A 13,605-nucleotide genomic window follows, 5' to 3' on the forward strand; every position below is an offset into this window, starting at 1 on the left:
TATTGTTCTTTATTGTATTTTAAATGTTTTATCATGTCATTTGAATTATACATCGTCAGTGTTACGTCAATAATGATGTCCCTTGACCGAATATGATAACCATACAATTATTGCTATTGATAGCGAAAGAATAGTATTAAAAAAAATTAAATCAAACAACATAAAGAAATTTTATTGTAATTTTTATTTATGTTGATTCTAATCAACATCGAGTAAATACCTACCTGCCTGTACAGTGACTTGTACTACTTTGTATGCACTGAAACATCCAGATTTTCTTTATAAAATGATAAAAATTATAATACACCAGTGAAGCCGGTCCTGTTATAAACTTAATCGAAGCTAAAGTTTGGTGGTTGCGCCGGTCATTTGTACTTGGTCGAGATCTCGTCCGTTTTAGTAGAAATCGACGAGTTTAAGTCTTTGAAGATAAATGTTTTAGATCAAAATACGGCTTTGAGTGTTTCTACTAATTCATTCTTCTTACCGGACGTTTTTAACCCGCAATTTTTCAGTTCTACTTCTAGTTACGAGTTTCAGGTCACCTGACACTAACACTAACTTCACACTAAACTAATTTATTTAATACACAGTTTGGTTCATTTGTCACTGATGTGTTCACTAAGACATTAAATGGTTTACTGACTGTAGCTGGAGATCCGTTTTATATACTATCATCACATTCTAGAATTTTCGTTTCCTGGAAATCTCCAATTTGCTATAAACAAGCAAAAATGCTTTCTTAGAAACGTCTCTATAAAAACTTGGGAATGACCGGCGCATCCACTAAACTTTAACTTCGAACCGACTTCTTGGTGTATATCAGTTCGTAACAATATCAAGTAATGAAACATTGAGTTCATGCTGAACTCTTGGCGTAGACCTTATCTTTCACGTGGCTCCAAAGGAAAAAGTCGCAAGGTGCAGAAGATCTCGGTGGCCAATTGGGATCACCTCTTCGAGAGATAACACGGTCCGGAAATTTTGCCCGTAAAAGATCGATGGTTTCGTTGCTTGTGTGGCACGTAGCGCCGTCTTGTTGAAAGTAAACGTTGTCCAAATTAATACCATCTAATTTCGGCCATAATCATCTCTCGATAGCGCATTCCATTCACCGTAACTGTTGATCCAGCCTCATTTTCGGAAAAGTAAGGTCCAATGACACCGCCAGACCATAAACCGCACCAAACAGTCACGCGTTGAGGATGGAGAGGATTTTCAACAATAACTCTTGGGTTTTCCGAGCCCCAGATTCGACAATTTTGTTTATTGACGTAACCACCAAGGTGGAAACGGGCCTCATCAGTTGAGATGATTTTTCGATGAAATTCCGGATCATTTTCATGCATTTCAAGGACCCAATCAGCAAAGACACGACGTTGTTGATGATCGGCCGGCTTGAGTTCTTGTTTTAACTGTTTTAACATTCAAGAGCCTACAGCGTTGAGTCGATTCAACTTTTTCTCGATGTACGAGGGCGGTTCAAATATGATTACATTTTTTCCAGGCAATTCCCTTAACTCTAATTACATATTTTTGTCACCTCTCCGAAAGCGTTTTGATGCCGAACTCCTCTCGATGTGGAATTTTTAACCTTAGTGATCCAAACGCTTTAAAAATTGTCTCTCTCCGCCTCGTATTGCGTCAGCATGAATTTTTACTCGAAGTTCAACCATTTAGGAATCCATCGCGTCGTTATTTTGCGATATTGAAGATATTCGTAGATGATATATCATACAATATCAATACTAATGGCGAGTTCAGTCGATATTTTTCGTACATTCATACTATGATCCTTCAAAATTAGTAGGCGAATGTTGTCTGGTTCGTAGTCGATGAATATTCGACGGTTTCGTGTCCATTTTGAAAGCTTTGTCCCATTTAAACACAGCAGATTTACTCTAGTATTCTACACTACTGAATTGATATCGTAAACGCCTCACAAATAAATGACGATACGTTGTGCAAGGGCAGTCGGTACTTGACGTTCACCATAACACATAATCAAGCCTTGTAGCGCCAACCACAGCTTTTGCTTCCATCCTATTTGAACCTCTCTTGTATCAATTGTATATTTCAAATTTTCTTATTGTTCTTTAAGGAAAAACGTATGGTTGTGTTCGTGGAAGCGTCCGTAATGGACGACAATCATCTAGATCATTACAAATCTTTCGCGAAAATCAAAGAAAAACTGATGACGTTCAGAGACGGCAAAGACGATTTAACGGATAAAATAGATTTTATAATTTGCCTTGGAGGTGATGGGACTCTATTATACGCCAGTCAGTTGTTCCAGCAATCGGTGCCGCCGGTAATGGCTTTCCATCTTGGCTCTCTAGGTTTTTTAACTCCATTCCAATTTGAAAATTTTCAAGAACAAGTTAATAACGTTCTCGAAGGTGAGTAATAATAAATTAAATATCTACATTTTTCGATGGAGCACTTAGTACATTGTTGGATTCTTCTATAAAAGGATATTACAAAAATGTAAAGAATATTTTATCTGATACAACCTGATTTAACTTAGCTGTTCTTTGTTTTGGTTCATTACGAATTTCACGTTCGTTTTACGTGCTTCAGGACACGCAGCATTGACTCTAAGAAGTCGTCTGAGATGTATAATAATGAAGAAAAGCGACACACAAAATAAATCTGGCGATAAAGCGAATCAAGTTCCTACAAACGTTCTTGTATTGAATGAAGTAGTTATAGATAGGGGACCCTCACCTTATCTGTCTAACATAGGTAAGGAAAACTTTTAATTCACAAAATTATTTAAAATGTGTTTTAAAAACATTGTGGATCCAAAAGACGTGCTCCTATCACCTCTTCACCGTGCAAATTTAGGCTTCATAGAACAGTTTATAATGGCTTGGGCCGAAAAACATCCTTCAAATGTCTTTTTCAACATTCTCTACAACTTTTAGTATTATAAGAAGACGCGTTTCTCGGACTTTTCATTAGAAACATTTCATTTTGAATCCACAATGAGAAAAATCGTTACAAAGTTGTGTAACATAGAAAAAATTAATATTTTACACAAATTCAAATGTTTAGTGAAATTTGATAAAGTTGACAGTTCACTTTTTATTTGTTACTTTCCGAACTCTGAGAGGTTTAAGTAAGAAGCAAGGTTTCACCATGATATTAAAAGGATCGAACACCAACGTAATGAGAAGCTTCAAAATATTCTGTAGTTGACACGTGAAGGTTATATTATATAACTTTTTTCAAGTAGTTCACTTTAAATACACCATGAACAATATATATATATATATATATATATATATATATATATATATATATATATATATATATATATATATATTGGCCTGTTGCCCTTTCGGGCTCCGTGGATGGAATAACTTTTCCGAGTTTTCATTGCTTACTTTCCAACCTGTCCTGTTGGCTGGTTTCCAATAAATCGTGTGACTGACACTCAGATGGCGCTGTCGTTGTCAAATCCAAATGACGTTTATGAAGTACCAACTTTCAAAAGACATTTCGATTAGTCACAATAAAGTGTCAGCCATTTAAGAGTCTGCTTCATCGAAAAGAACCATTTGTTATTTGTTTGCTGAATTTAAACGTGGTCGTACAGATGATGGTGAACTTTCTAGTAGTCCAATTAACGCGGTTACTCCAGAAAACATCAATAAAGTCCACAAATTGTTTATATCTAATCGTAATTTGAACTTGCATGAACATTTGACCACGAGAAAGCTTTTTTCAAAGTAGGTGCTGCGTTTACTCACAGTATATCAAAAGCAACAACGAGTTGATGATTCAGAGCAATATTTACACGTAATTTTTGCGTCGATATGTGGCAATGAATGAAACATGGATCCATCATTTCACTCCGGTAATAAAAAGATCATCATCTGAGTGGACTGCTGCCGGCGAAACGCATCCGAAGCGTCCAAAGACACAACAGTCATATAGGAAGGTTATGGCTTGGGATGCGCATGGAATATTGTTAATCTCCAATAGGGAGAGACGATCAATAGCTTATTGGATCGTTTGAATGCAAAAATCAAGAAAACAGCTGCTTAAGAAGAAAAGAAACACTGTTTCACCAGGAGAATGCACAATTTGATGGCTACGATGTTTAAATTGAATGAATTACACTTCGACCTGCTTCCTCATCCATCGTATTGTCCAGATCTGGCTTCCAGTAACTACTAGCTATGCGTTGATCTCAAAAAATGCTCGCCAGTAAGACTTTCAGCTCAAATGAAAAAGCCATTGATGAAATTGAAACCTATTTTGAAACAAAAGACGAATCCTTCTACAAGCCACAATTTTCGAGACGTTAGAAAAGCGTTGGAATTTGTCTTGAAGGATTGATTGATGAATAAATTCGATTTTTGGTAAAAAGTAAGTTAGTCACATGACTTATTGAGTGATGTGATGTGATGTTTGTCTCTATATAAGCAACCGATTTGAAATCCCACAAAAACTTGTACTTTTGGATAAACTTAATTGTGGTTTCACTTGTCCACTGTGACATTTTCAAAACGTAAAACGAATTAGGAAAAATTGAAAATAATTGGCTGGTTGACTGATTAGACAATTGACGTTGCTCGGCCAAGTACTGTCTTGATCGATTACTGTGGTTTATGTTGTAGAATTTTTGTGGATCAGGTGAAGTAAATAATAAACTCGTGAAAACTGAATACTTTAATTAAAACTCGTAACTCGAACGTTTACAAGTAAAGCAAATAACCGACTGACTCTAGTAAAAATACGATACATTTTTAGACCTCTTTAAACAAGAACAGAGCGTCATTCTTATCGTTAGCAAAACATACACATAAACGAAAAACTAAACCAGTAGATATAAAAACGTTCAACAAATGTATCGATTACAAAAAACTCGTATGTCAGCCTAAAAATGCCGACACGCTAGTCAGTGATGCTTTTAAACACTTCAATAGTTTACAGGACAAAGTGCGATGTCTCGAACGAGTATTTGTACTGCAATCGGTGCCATCGCCCCAATATTCGAAGATTCTCTTCAACCTTCCTCTACAGGCGCGTGGTTCCGACCCCATACTTTCTGTTCTGTATTCTCCTCAACTTTGTGTTCGTGCTCTGCTCTTTACTCATGATTCCTTCCGCTATTTCTGTGTTTCTATTATTTGTCTCGCTTGTTGTGTCATCCAAATATTTGGAATTGGTCATCTATCATATAATTTTCTCTTGGTTACTACGAACAATATGTTGGTTTAATAATAATGGAAATAAAATTGTTGCACATCTACGAAAGAAAATAAATCGGTTTCAAATTCATTGAAAAAGGTTTTCAAAAATATTTTTTGTGTTGGATAGTGTAATATTTCAAAAATATTTATACCGCGTTTTTCTTATCAGTCCCTCCATTAATGCTATCTCATATTTACTAGAGGTTTTGTGTTTATCGGTTATGTGCTGGTAAAATACAAATTATGTTATCACATTTCAACTTTACCGCAAATCTGGACTTTTATTTATTTACTTTTATAAACAATTTTATTTCAATAAGGAAAATATATTTGGAAAAGATTTAAAGTAGACACATAAATATCGATTTTCATTTCGAAATTTTGGGCCCTACTTTGAAGCCCTATAACTCCTCAGTAATGAAAAATGGTATAGTGGTAAATAGCCCGAAATCTTCTCTGTTGAATGTATGTGCATATTATACTATTTTTCTTGTTTATCAGTTTTCTTTTATAGATTTATATTTGGACGGTAAACACATAACGTCAGTACAGGGTGATGGTTTGATAGTGAGTACACCAACTGGTAGTACTGCCTACGCTGTAGCCGCAGGTGCTTCGATGATACATCCCAGCGTACCAGCAATTATGGTTACACCGATTTGCCCTCATTCGTTGAGTTTTCGACCAATCGTAGTCCCCGCAGGAGTAGAACTCAAAGTAATAAATGTGTAATTAAAATATTTATTAATAGTATAAAAAAAATTTCCTCCTTCTTCCAGATATCGGTATCGCCGGACAGTCGTAATACCTCGTGGGTCTCGTTCGACGGAAGAAATAGACAAGAACTCGTTCACGGAGATAGGTAAGTTAAATTAACACCATTAGTTAACCGTAATATTAGTTAATACGTTTTTCCAGCTTGCGAATAACTACTTCCATCTATCCGGTGCCTAGTATATGTGCACAAGACCAGATCACCGATTGGTTCGATTCGTTAGCCGAATGTCTACATTGGAACGTTCGGAAAAGGCAAAAACATTTGGACGAACTCACCGATTTGACGCATTCTAGTTCTAATGACACATTAGACTCTTTAGGAAAAGAAGATATCGAAAAGGAAAACAATTCGTAGTTATTATTAAGCGTACAACAATAAAAAAAAACTGTACGCACATATCATTTCAATGTTAACATCCTTGTTTTATATATTTATTTTGGACAAATATATCCAATTGCAACAAGTTGTCTGTTCGTTGCAATAATTTTCAATTTACGTGTCTATTTCAATTTTAGCGGTATTTTTATATTCTGATTGTTGTTTGGTAAAAATCATTTTGTTTTTATTGTATAAATTGTTTATCGAATATTCGCATACTTATTATCCAATTTTAAAAATAAAACACCTGTTGGTACCTTGTTATTGTTTTTTAAAATTTCTGTAGACTTTTTTTCTGTATGGTAACTGTTATTAATTTTTTTATTATAAACAATTAATATAAATGACAACGCGGTGTTACACCCCAGTGAGGAACTTCGACCTCCTCTGCGTTTATGCATAAATAAAACAAAGTTTTATTCTTATCCAAACCGCAATAGAGATATTATATACTAGTATGTCGACTATCATTGTAAAAAATCATAAATTACCTTATCATGTCGCACTATAACCCTCTGTAAACCTTGGCCTAACTACCATAGCATTCTGTTTGAGGCCTACAACCCTGTGTGAGTCTTGGTCTCCTCACCATTGCATTATGTCTCCTGACTTGAGGCCTACAACCCTGTTCAAACCTTAGTCTTCCCACCATAGCATTCTGTCCTCAGACTTGATACCTACAACCCTGTGCCTCTTCACCATACCACTTCGGGCCTACAACCCTATGTAAGCCTTGGTAAACTTACCATAGTCTTTTGTCCCTTGTTTTGAGGCCTACAACCCTGTGTGAGCCTTGGCCTCATCACCATAGGATTATGTCTCTTATTCAGGGGCCTACAACCCTACGTCAGGCCATACTATTATGTAGATCTTATACTTTGAAGATCATCCATGACATTATTCAACCATCTCTCCTGTATTATACACTTTAACAATCAGAACTTTATTGACTTTTGGAAGTCTTCTCCATACGTTTAGTATGTCAAAACCATTGGATTATTATTAACGAACAATGCCTTAGTTTTGTTGGATATCACTTATTTCAAACTTATATCTAATTCTCCATTTATCTTCCACTTTCACATATCCATGTATTTTCTTGATGAATTTTCTTTGGAATCTTCTCGATATTGAATTCAATTCAATACTACAATTGCTCAAATACATATGAAAATTAGTTTTTTTTGGTCTTAACATGAAAGATTACCTCTGCAGCAACACTCACAATTACAATATCGATTAGCGTTTCGATAACCAAGGTATCATCTTCAGAGATTAAAAGTAAAGTTACCGAAGACAATAACTTGGTCAGTTAGACATGTGAGTGTTGGGGTAGTGGTTGTGATCAATATGTTGAGTTCACAATATCATCAATGGTTCCTTAAATTCCAAACTACTAGCAAAAAAGATCCAATACATTTCTTAGTATTTAGATTCACCTTCAAATTCTGAAACATTTGAATGCAACTTATTTTTGAAACAGTGTTAATATATTTAGCAAGTAGTTTTTTGTGATTTATGACCTTAGTCCTTAGTACGTTTTTGTGAAAGTTCCTACGACATTCCAAATTTTATTAGATTATTCATTTACAAACGTTTATAGCTCTACATTTGGACGCCACATTTAGTTGAAGATAAATTTTAAGAATAATTTTATAAGTACAGCTAATTGTTGTAAAATTTAATAACAGTTACTAATATTTCATATTACACATTAGTGTTTGAATCATAATGTTATGTCATTTGATTAAATTATAAAAATACAATTTTTTTTTAAATATATCTAAAAATTCACGCCAATAGAAAACGTTTTAATTTGTTCTGACGATATTAGACTTTATATTTTTATACGAACGGTTTAGGTATAAATAAATAATAACTTATGGGAATATAGTATTGATGGAAAATCTGATGTTTTATTAATGTTGTATTTTATATAATAGAATTGTAACATTTTATATAGTTCTATTTGCACTGTACCGATGAAATGTTTGACCAAAATGTGCCAATTGGGTTTTTAAATACATTTTTGCAATATTTTGATTTTTTTTATTCTATACATTCTTAAAAATTATCAAAGAACGACAGGATAGAAAAGAGTAAGGCTTGTTTCATACGTATGCGGTTCATTTCCGGTTATTTATCAGTCGCAACCGATGAGGTGTGGAACAAACTCTATTCGATACTTAATATAACACCGAATACTCCCTTGATACGAATAGGTTTCGAAAGGTGTTTATTAGGTTTAAGCTCGTGTCTGGGTAACAGAAGCAAATTGAAACGTTCACACAACCTAAGTATCACTAAATAGGCACAGCAATTAATGCAATATAAAACTTAACTAATAAAATCAAGAATAAATGATAAAAACATTTAAAAATCCTCACAAATATTTCATGGAGTATATACGCCCAAATATTAATTTTCAAATGGTATTACTATTGAGGAAAACCGTAATAGGAAGTATTTCCCTTTTAATTGTATTTTCTTGATCAGAAACATCCCCAAGAGGTTTAAAACTGATTCTATACAACTAGAGACCGCAAATAAGTTATTGACAATGTATTACCATTGAAGAGAGCACTAAAATGAGGTATAGTCATTCTCAATTGCTTTTGTTTCACCAGAAACATCTCCAAAAAGGTTTAAAACTGAATTTGAGACATCACAAGACCTCAAATAAGTTACTAAAAAGATATTGGCAACAAAGAAAGCACAAATATGAGTTATCTCCACTTAAACTTTGTTTTTTCCACCAAAACCAAAACTTAGGTTTAAAACTGATCTTGTACAACTAGAGACCTCAAATAAGTTATTGGTAAGGTGTTACCAATGAAGAAAGCAGTAATATGAGGTATCATCACTCCCAATTATTAATGTTTTACCAGAAACATCTCCAAAAAGGTTTAAAACTGAATTCGAAGCATCACAGACCCCAAATAAGTTATTAAAATAGTATAAGAAACAAAGAAAGCACTAATATGAGCTATTTCCACTTTATCACATACATGAATAAATGTTGTAATTCAAGTTCAGAGCCCTAGATGGACCTACCAGTAAAACTATATATATAAAGTTGGCGAATTTGACAGAAAACTGGATAATTTCATGTTGGTATAAAGTTTTGCTTGATGATTCATTATTGTTGAATTGTAGTCGTTTTTTTGTCCTTTTGATAATGTACAGTGTTAGTTGTTGTTAATTTTTTAAAATGACGTTAAATAAATGTTGTGTATAACATTATAAATTTATTAATGTAATGTATTTGCTCCTAAATCCTTATAAGAAAGTTCTAATAGATGGCTGCCGGCTCTAAACAATACTAAATTAACTGCAAGGGATTTGTTATGAAGTTCAAGTGATACAATTTATTAAAATTAGGGTTTAGTTACATAAAATTTTTTATAATTATTTTTGTATGCAATATTTTATTTGAAAATATAAAATTTTTTTCATGTTTTATTTTCACCTTATTAATAAATAATAACACGTTTTGTTTAGATTATTATAATTGAAGGATTACCATATTTCTTGCAAAAACAATTTGTCTACATTTCACTTGAGTAAGGTAAAAAGTGCTCTCATAATAACTTTAATATTTTTCTCCTAACAAGATTACAATTTACATAATAGTTTTCAAAATTTCATATTTTGTGATAATGTAGATTGAAAATGGTTATTATCAAGTTACACCCCTACGATTTCGTTAAAATTTTAATGTGTATGTATATATAGGGGGAGGAAACTATCCCTTCAGGTCTTTTTTTCATTTGAAGAATCAAATAATTGTATTAATTTTCCAGTGATTGTAATATTTAAATTAATCATTGAAAGAACTAAAAAAGGGGCAGAATAGGACAGTGTTGGTCTAAAACAATTCCCGATGATCTTTAGGGAGATACCGTAGCAATTGGTAGAAGCCGAACGACGAAAATAGAAAGAGAGGTTAAAAACCCAACTAGGTAAAAGTTTAGCCTTAGATACACCAACTCCCGAATCTGGAAATTCACTCCCAAATCAAGACATTCCCCAACTTTTGAAACAAGTGATTTACCAACTCATATCTATGAAGACTCCAGTGAGATCGACAAACCTTTGTTCCAGGCTCTAAGTCTATCTGTTCTAAAGGTACGTGTCCATCTGAGACAAAACAGTCTCAAATTGCAGATGTATATGGGGGCTGAGAATAGTGTCGGAGACAAGTCTATAAGAGCGCACCGATTATAGATGGACACGCATACCCCCACTCTCGAGACTTAAGGCTCTAGTCTTCCGTTCATGTTGGGAAAGTTTCAGAAGTCTCGAAGACTTGAGTATTGTGGCTTTAAAATTAAAATAAATTTGTTCTAAGAAAGGCAAGAACCCAAAACAAAATCGTATTGCTAGTCAAAAAAAAGAAACAAAGATTGGAAAATATTCGTATGCTAGCAATCTGGATAGTGATTTGGTCATATATGTAATACTCCTATAAGGACAGTTTCTATAAATGAAATGTGTTCCGACTAAGTGAAACAAATAGTGTATCGTTATTTCTCTCCTCCGAGCGCTTAGGTTATTTCTACGCATCTTTTGCGCGCATGGAGCATGCGCTGTATATATAAAGTGTTTCGAACGAGACAGAAAATGAAAACTGTCGGCACCGTAACGTAGAGACGTTTTTTTTTCATAAGAACTGTCCATATAGGAGTATTACATACATCGATTTGGTTTATTCGGTGGTTTCTGACTGCTCTGCGAACAAATCTATTGTCGTATTCCATGTATATATAGGTAATTTGTGGATTTTATTGTTGAGATACATTCAGCGCCATCCATCACTCACTGTCCGGATTAATTCGTTTTTATATTTATCTTAGCGAATGTTCTCTTCAATTCTATTGGATATTGTGTTGTTTTCCTTTTGTACTATTAGGATGATCGAGAGGAGAAGTTGTTTTTGGAATAAAACACAAAATTAGAATTAAAATTATTTAAAATTCCATAACATTTTGTTAAAAATCTTTTATGTACATTAATAAATAAAGTCCTTTAAACGTTGTTTATATATATATATATATATATATATATATATATATATATATATATATATATAATTTGATGTAAAAAATTACAAATACATTCTTAGAATAACAAAAAAATACGAGAATTTTAAGCGCTAAACATTTTACGAATTCTATACAAGTCGTTGAGTTGCGAATCGGATTTTACCAACCGTTTAGTCGGTTGGTCATCGTTATTTTTATTTTCGAAATATTTACAAATTTGTCTGACGGCATTCTGCGACGTCAAATTGCTCAAGTCGTGTAAAGATCGCGCGCGTTTCGAAATCGAATCCACTTTTTGAGACACATCTTCCGTACTACGGACTTTCCGTCTCAATTTACACAAAGATTCGAATAAAAATAGTTTTTCTTTAACCGGTACGTAATTTTGAGTGTCCTGACATTTCTTCAAAAGATCTTCCACGTATTTTTCTTCCACTTCAGAAGGTACTTTTAGTGGTTCTGGAAGACTGGTGGATACATGGTTTCGGTCGCAGCTTGCGCACTCCGTATCCGGCGATTGTTGATTCTTTTGGACGGTGAAATCAAAATTCCAGTCTTTATGGTACTTCGGCTCTCTCCTTTTCCAACAGTCTGCTATAGTGAAGATATCCAGGTATTTTATGGCGTCCAAGGGAGTTTGGCGTATTAGTTCGATCGCTATAGTTTTCACCCATTCTCCAAACGATTCTTCGTCTGCAGTCTAGAATTAAAAAAACAATTAATTGATTTCGAATCTTAAATTACACAATTTTTATTTATGTACGTCGTTTCTTGTACTTTCAATATTTACAGAAGGTGTCTATCTCACAAATAATATCGGTTTCGAATGCTTATTAAATAATCAGAAGAAGATAAAACCCATCGTTCTAACCCAACGTTCAGCGAGTACAACCATTCTTTGGGCTTTATCCTACGCAAGAATTCCTAGAAAGGTCCGGACTAAATTGTCTTGTTGTAACACAGAGGTGTCAAACTCAATTTTGCAGAGGGAAATATATTTTAAATTTTGAATTCGTTATGAACTAAATTATCATAACATTTTATTTATTGAATTATATAAGTATATAATATACGGTTGTTAAAAATTCTAACAAAGTTATAAAAGTTGGTAGGTAATTATCTTGAGCTCGAGGATCCAGATACCTGACTTCTCCTGTTTTTGAGAAGCTCATTGATGTCAGGTGTCATATTCGTTGTAGTTATTTCAAGAATTGATTGTAGATGTTCATTCGTAAGTCTTGTGCGATGTTTGTTCTTATTTATTTTCATGACGGAAAGTATCTACTCACATAAGTAGCTACCAAACATGAAGAGAATGCCTGCATGTTTTTTCAAATTCCGGGTAATTATCCAAACTCTTGAAATATTGTGTATAAAATGTAAGAGTGTTAATCTAATTAAATTTTTCTTTCAAAATACTGTCCTACTGAAGATCTATCAACTCCATTTGCAAATGAAATGGTGCCTGAGAAGCTTCAAAATTGAATGGATTGTTGAAAATTGGGAATTCCATTTAATTCATTTTGTGAAAGTCTTCAAAACGATTGCTGAATTGAGAAATTGAGAATATTCATCCAATTTTTTTGGTTCACTGTGCCAAATGATTTTAAATGAGGGAAATGGTCCAAAGTTTGATTTTTTACCTCATTTTCCCACAGCCTCAACTTTGTTTCGAAGGCTTGAATATGTGAATACATTTGAGTGACAATCAGATTTTTACCCAGTAACTTTATATTCAGATCAGTCGAGAGTTTCTTCATATCTACCAAAAAGGCACAATCAATCCACCAGTTATTGTCATAATCAATTGATTTGCCTTTTTCTAGCATAAAAGCTTGAATAGGGTCACGTAATGCAGAAAAATCTTTCTAAAACTACTCGTCGACTGAGCCAACGAACTTTAGTGAAATAAACTTTTCGTCCAAATTGCCTGAACTGTCGGTGATTTAGTCCTCTGCTCCTTATAAAATTTACAATTTTAATTAATGCATGACATGGCCCATTTTAAAATGTTTGTATACCAACGATTCCTGATGAATTATACAGTGAAATCCCACAAAGTTCCCTGATGATTTCTGTTTTAATTTAGTTATAACGGCCGAATGTTTGCCAGCCCATGGCTGGAACGCCATGGAAATGAAACATCGGCAACTTTCAACATACAGTCTTTAATAAAATCACCATCAGTGAAAGGTTTTGA

The 13,605-nt window shown here is 33.7% G+C and overlaps 2 protein-coding genes across 6 annotated transcripts in view; one reads left to right on the plus strand and one right to left on the minus strand.

The window, feature by feature from the left end:
* The window catches only part of LOC130442344 (NAD kinase-like), a 38,869-nt gene extending 30,470 nt beyond the window's left edge, over positions 1–8,399 (plus strand). For all 5 annotated transcript variants that reach the window (XM_056776371.1, XM_056776370.1, XM_056776372.1 and 2 more), the window contains 5 exons: positions 2,102–2,399; positions 2,581–2,745; positions 5,719–5,921; positions 5,984–6,066; positions 6,123–8,399. In XM_056776371.1, coding sequence (XP_056632349.1) covers positions 2,102–2,399; positions 2,581–2,745; positions 5,719–5,921; positions 5,984–6,066; positions 6,123–6,336 — 963 coding nt within the window. In that variant the 3' untranslated portion in view covers positions 6,337–8,399. The remainder of the gene's footprint in view (positions 1–2,101; positions 2,400–2,580; positions 2,746–5,718; positions 5,922–5,983; positions 6,067–6,122) is intronic.
* A 2,915-nt stretch (positions 8,400–11,314) lies between these two features.
* The window catches only part of LOC130442505 (uncharacterized), a 90,011-nt gene continuing 87,720 nt past the window's right edge, over positions 11,315–13,605 (minus strand). The window contains exon 3 of the mRNA XM_056776669.1: positions 11,315–12,105. Coding sequence (XP_056632647.1) covers positions 11,509–12,105 — 597 coding nt within the window. The 3' untranslated portion in view covers positions 11,315–11,508. The remainder of the gene's footprint in view (positions 12,106–13,605) is intronic.

Source organism: Diorhabda sublineata, chromosome 4, assembly GCF_026230105.1.
Source record: "Diorhabda sublineata isolate icDioSubl1.1 chromosome 4, icDioSubl1.1, whole genome shotgun sequence".
Taxonomy (NCBI): domain Eukaryota; kingdom Metazoa; phylum Arthropoda; class Insecta; order Coleoptera; family Chrysomelidae; genus Diorhabda; species Diorhabda sublineata.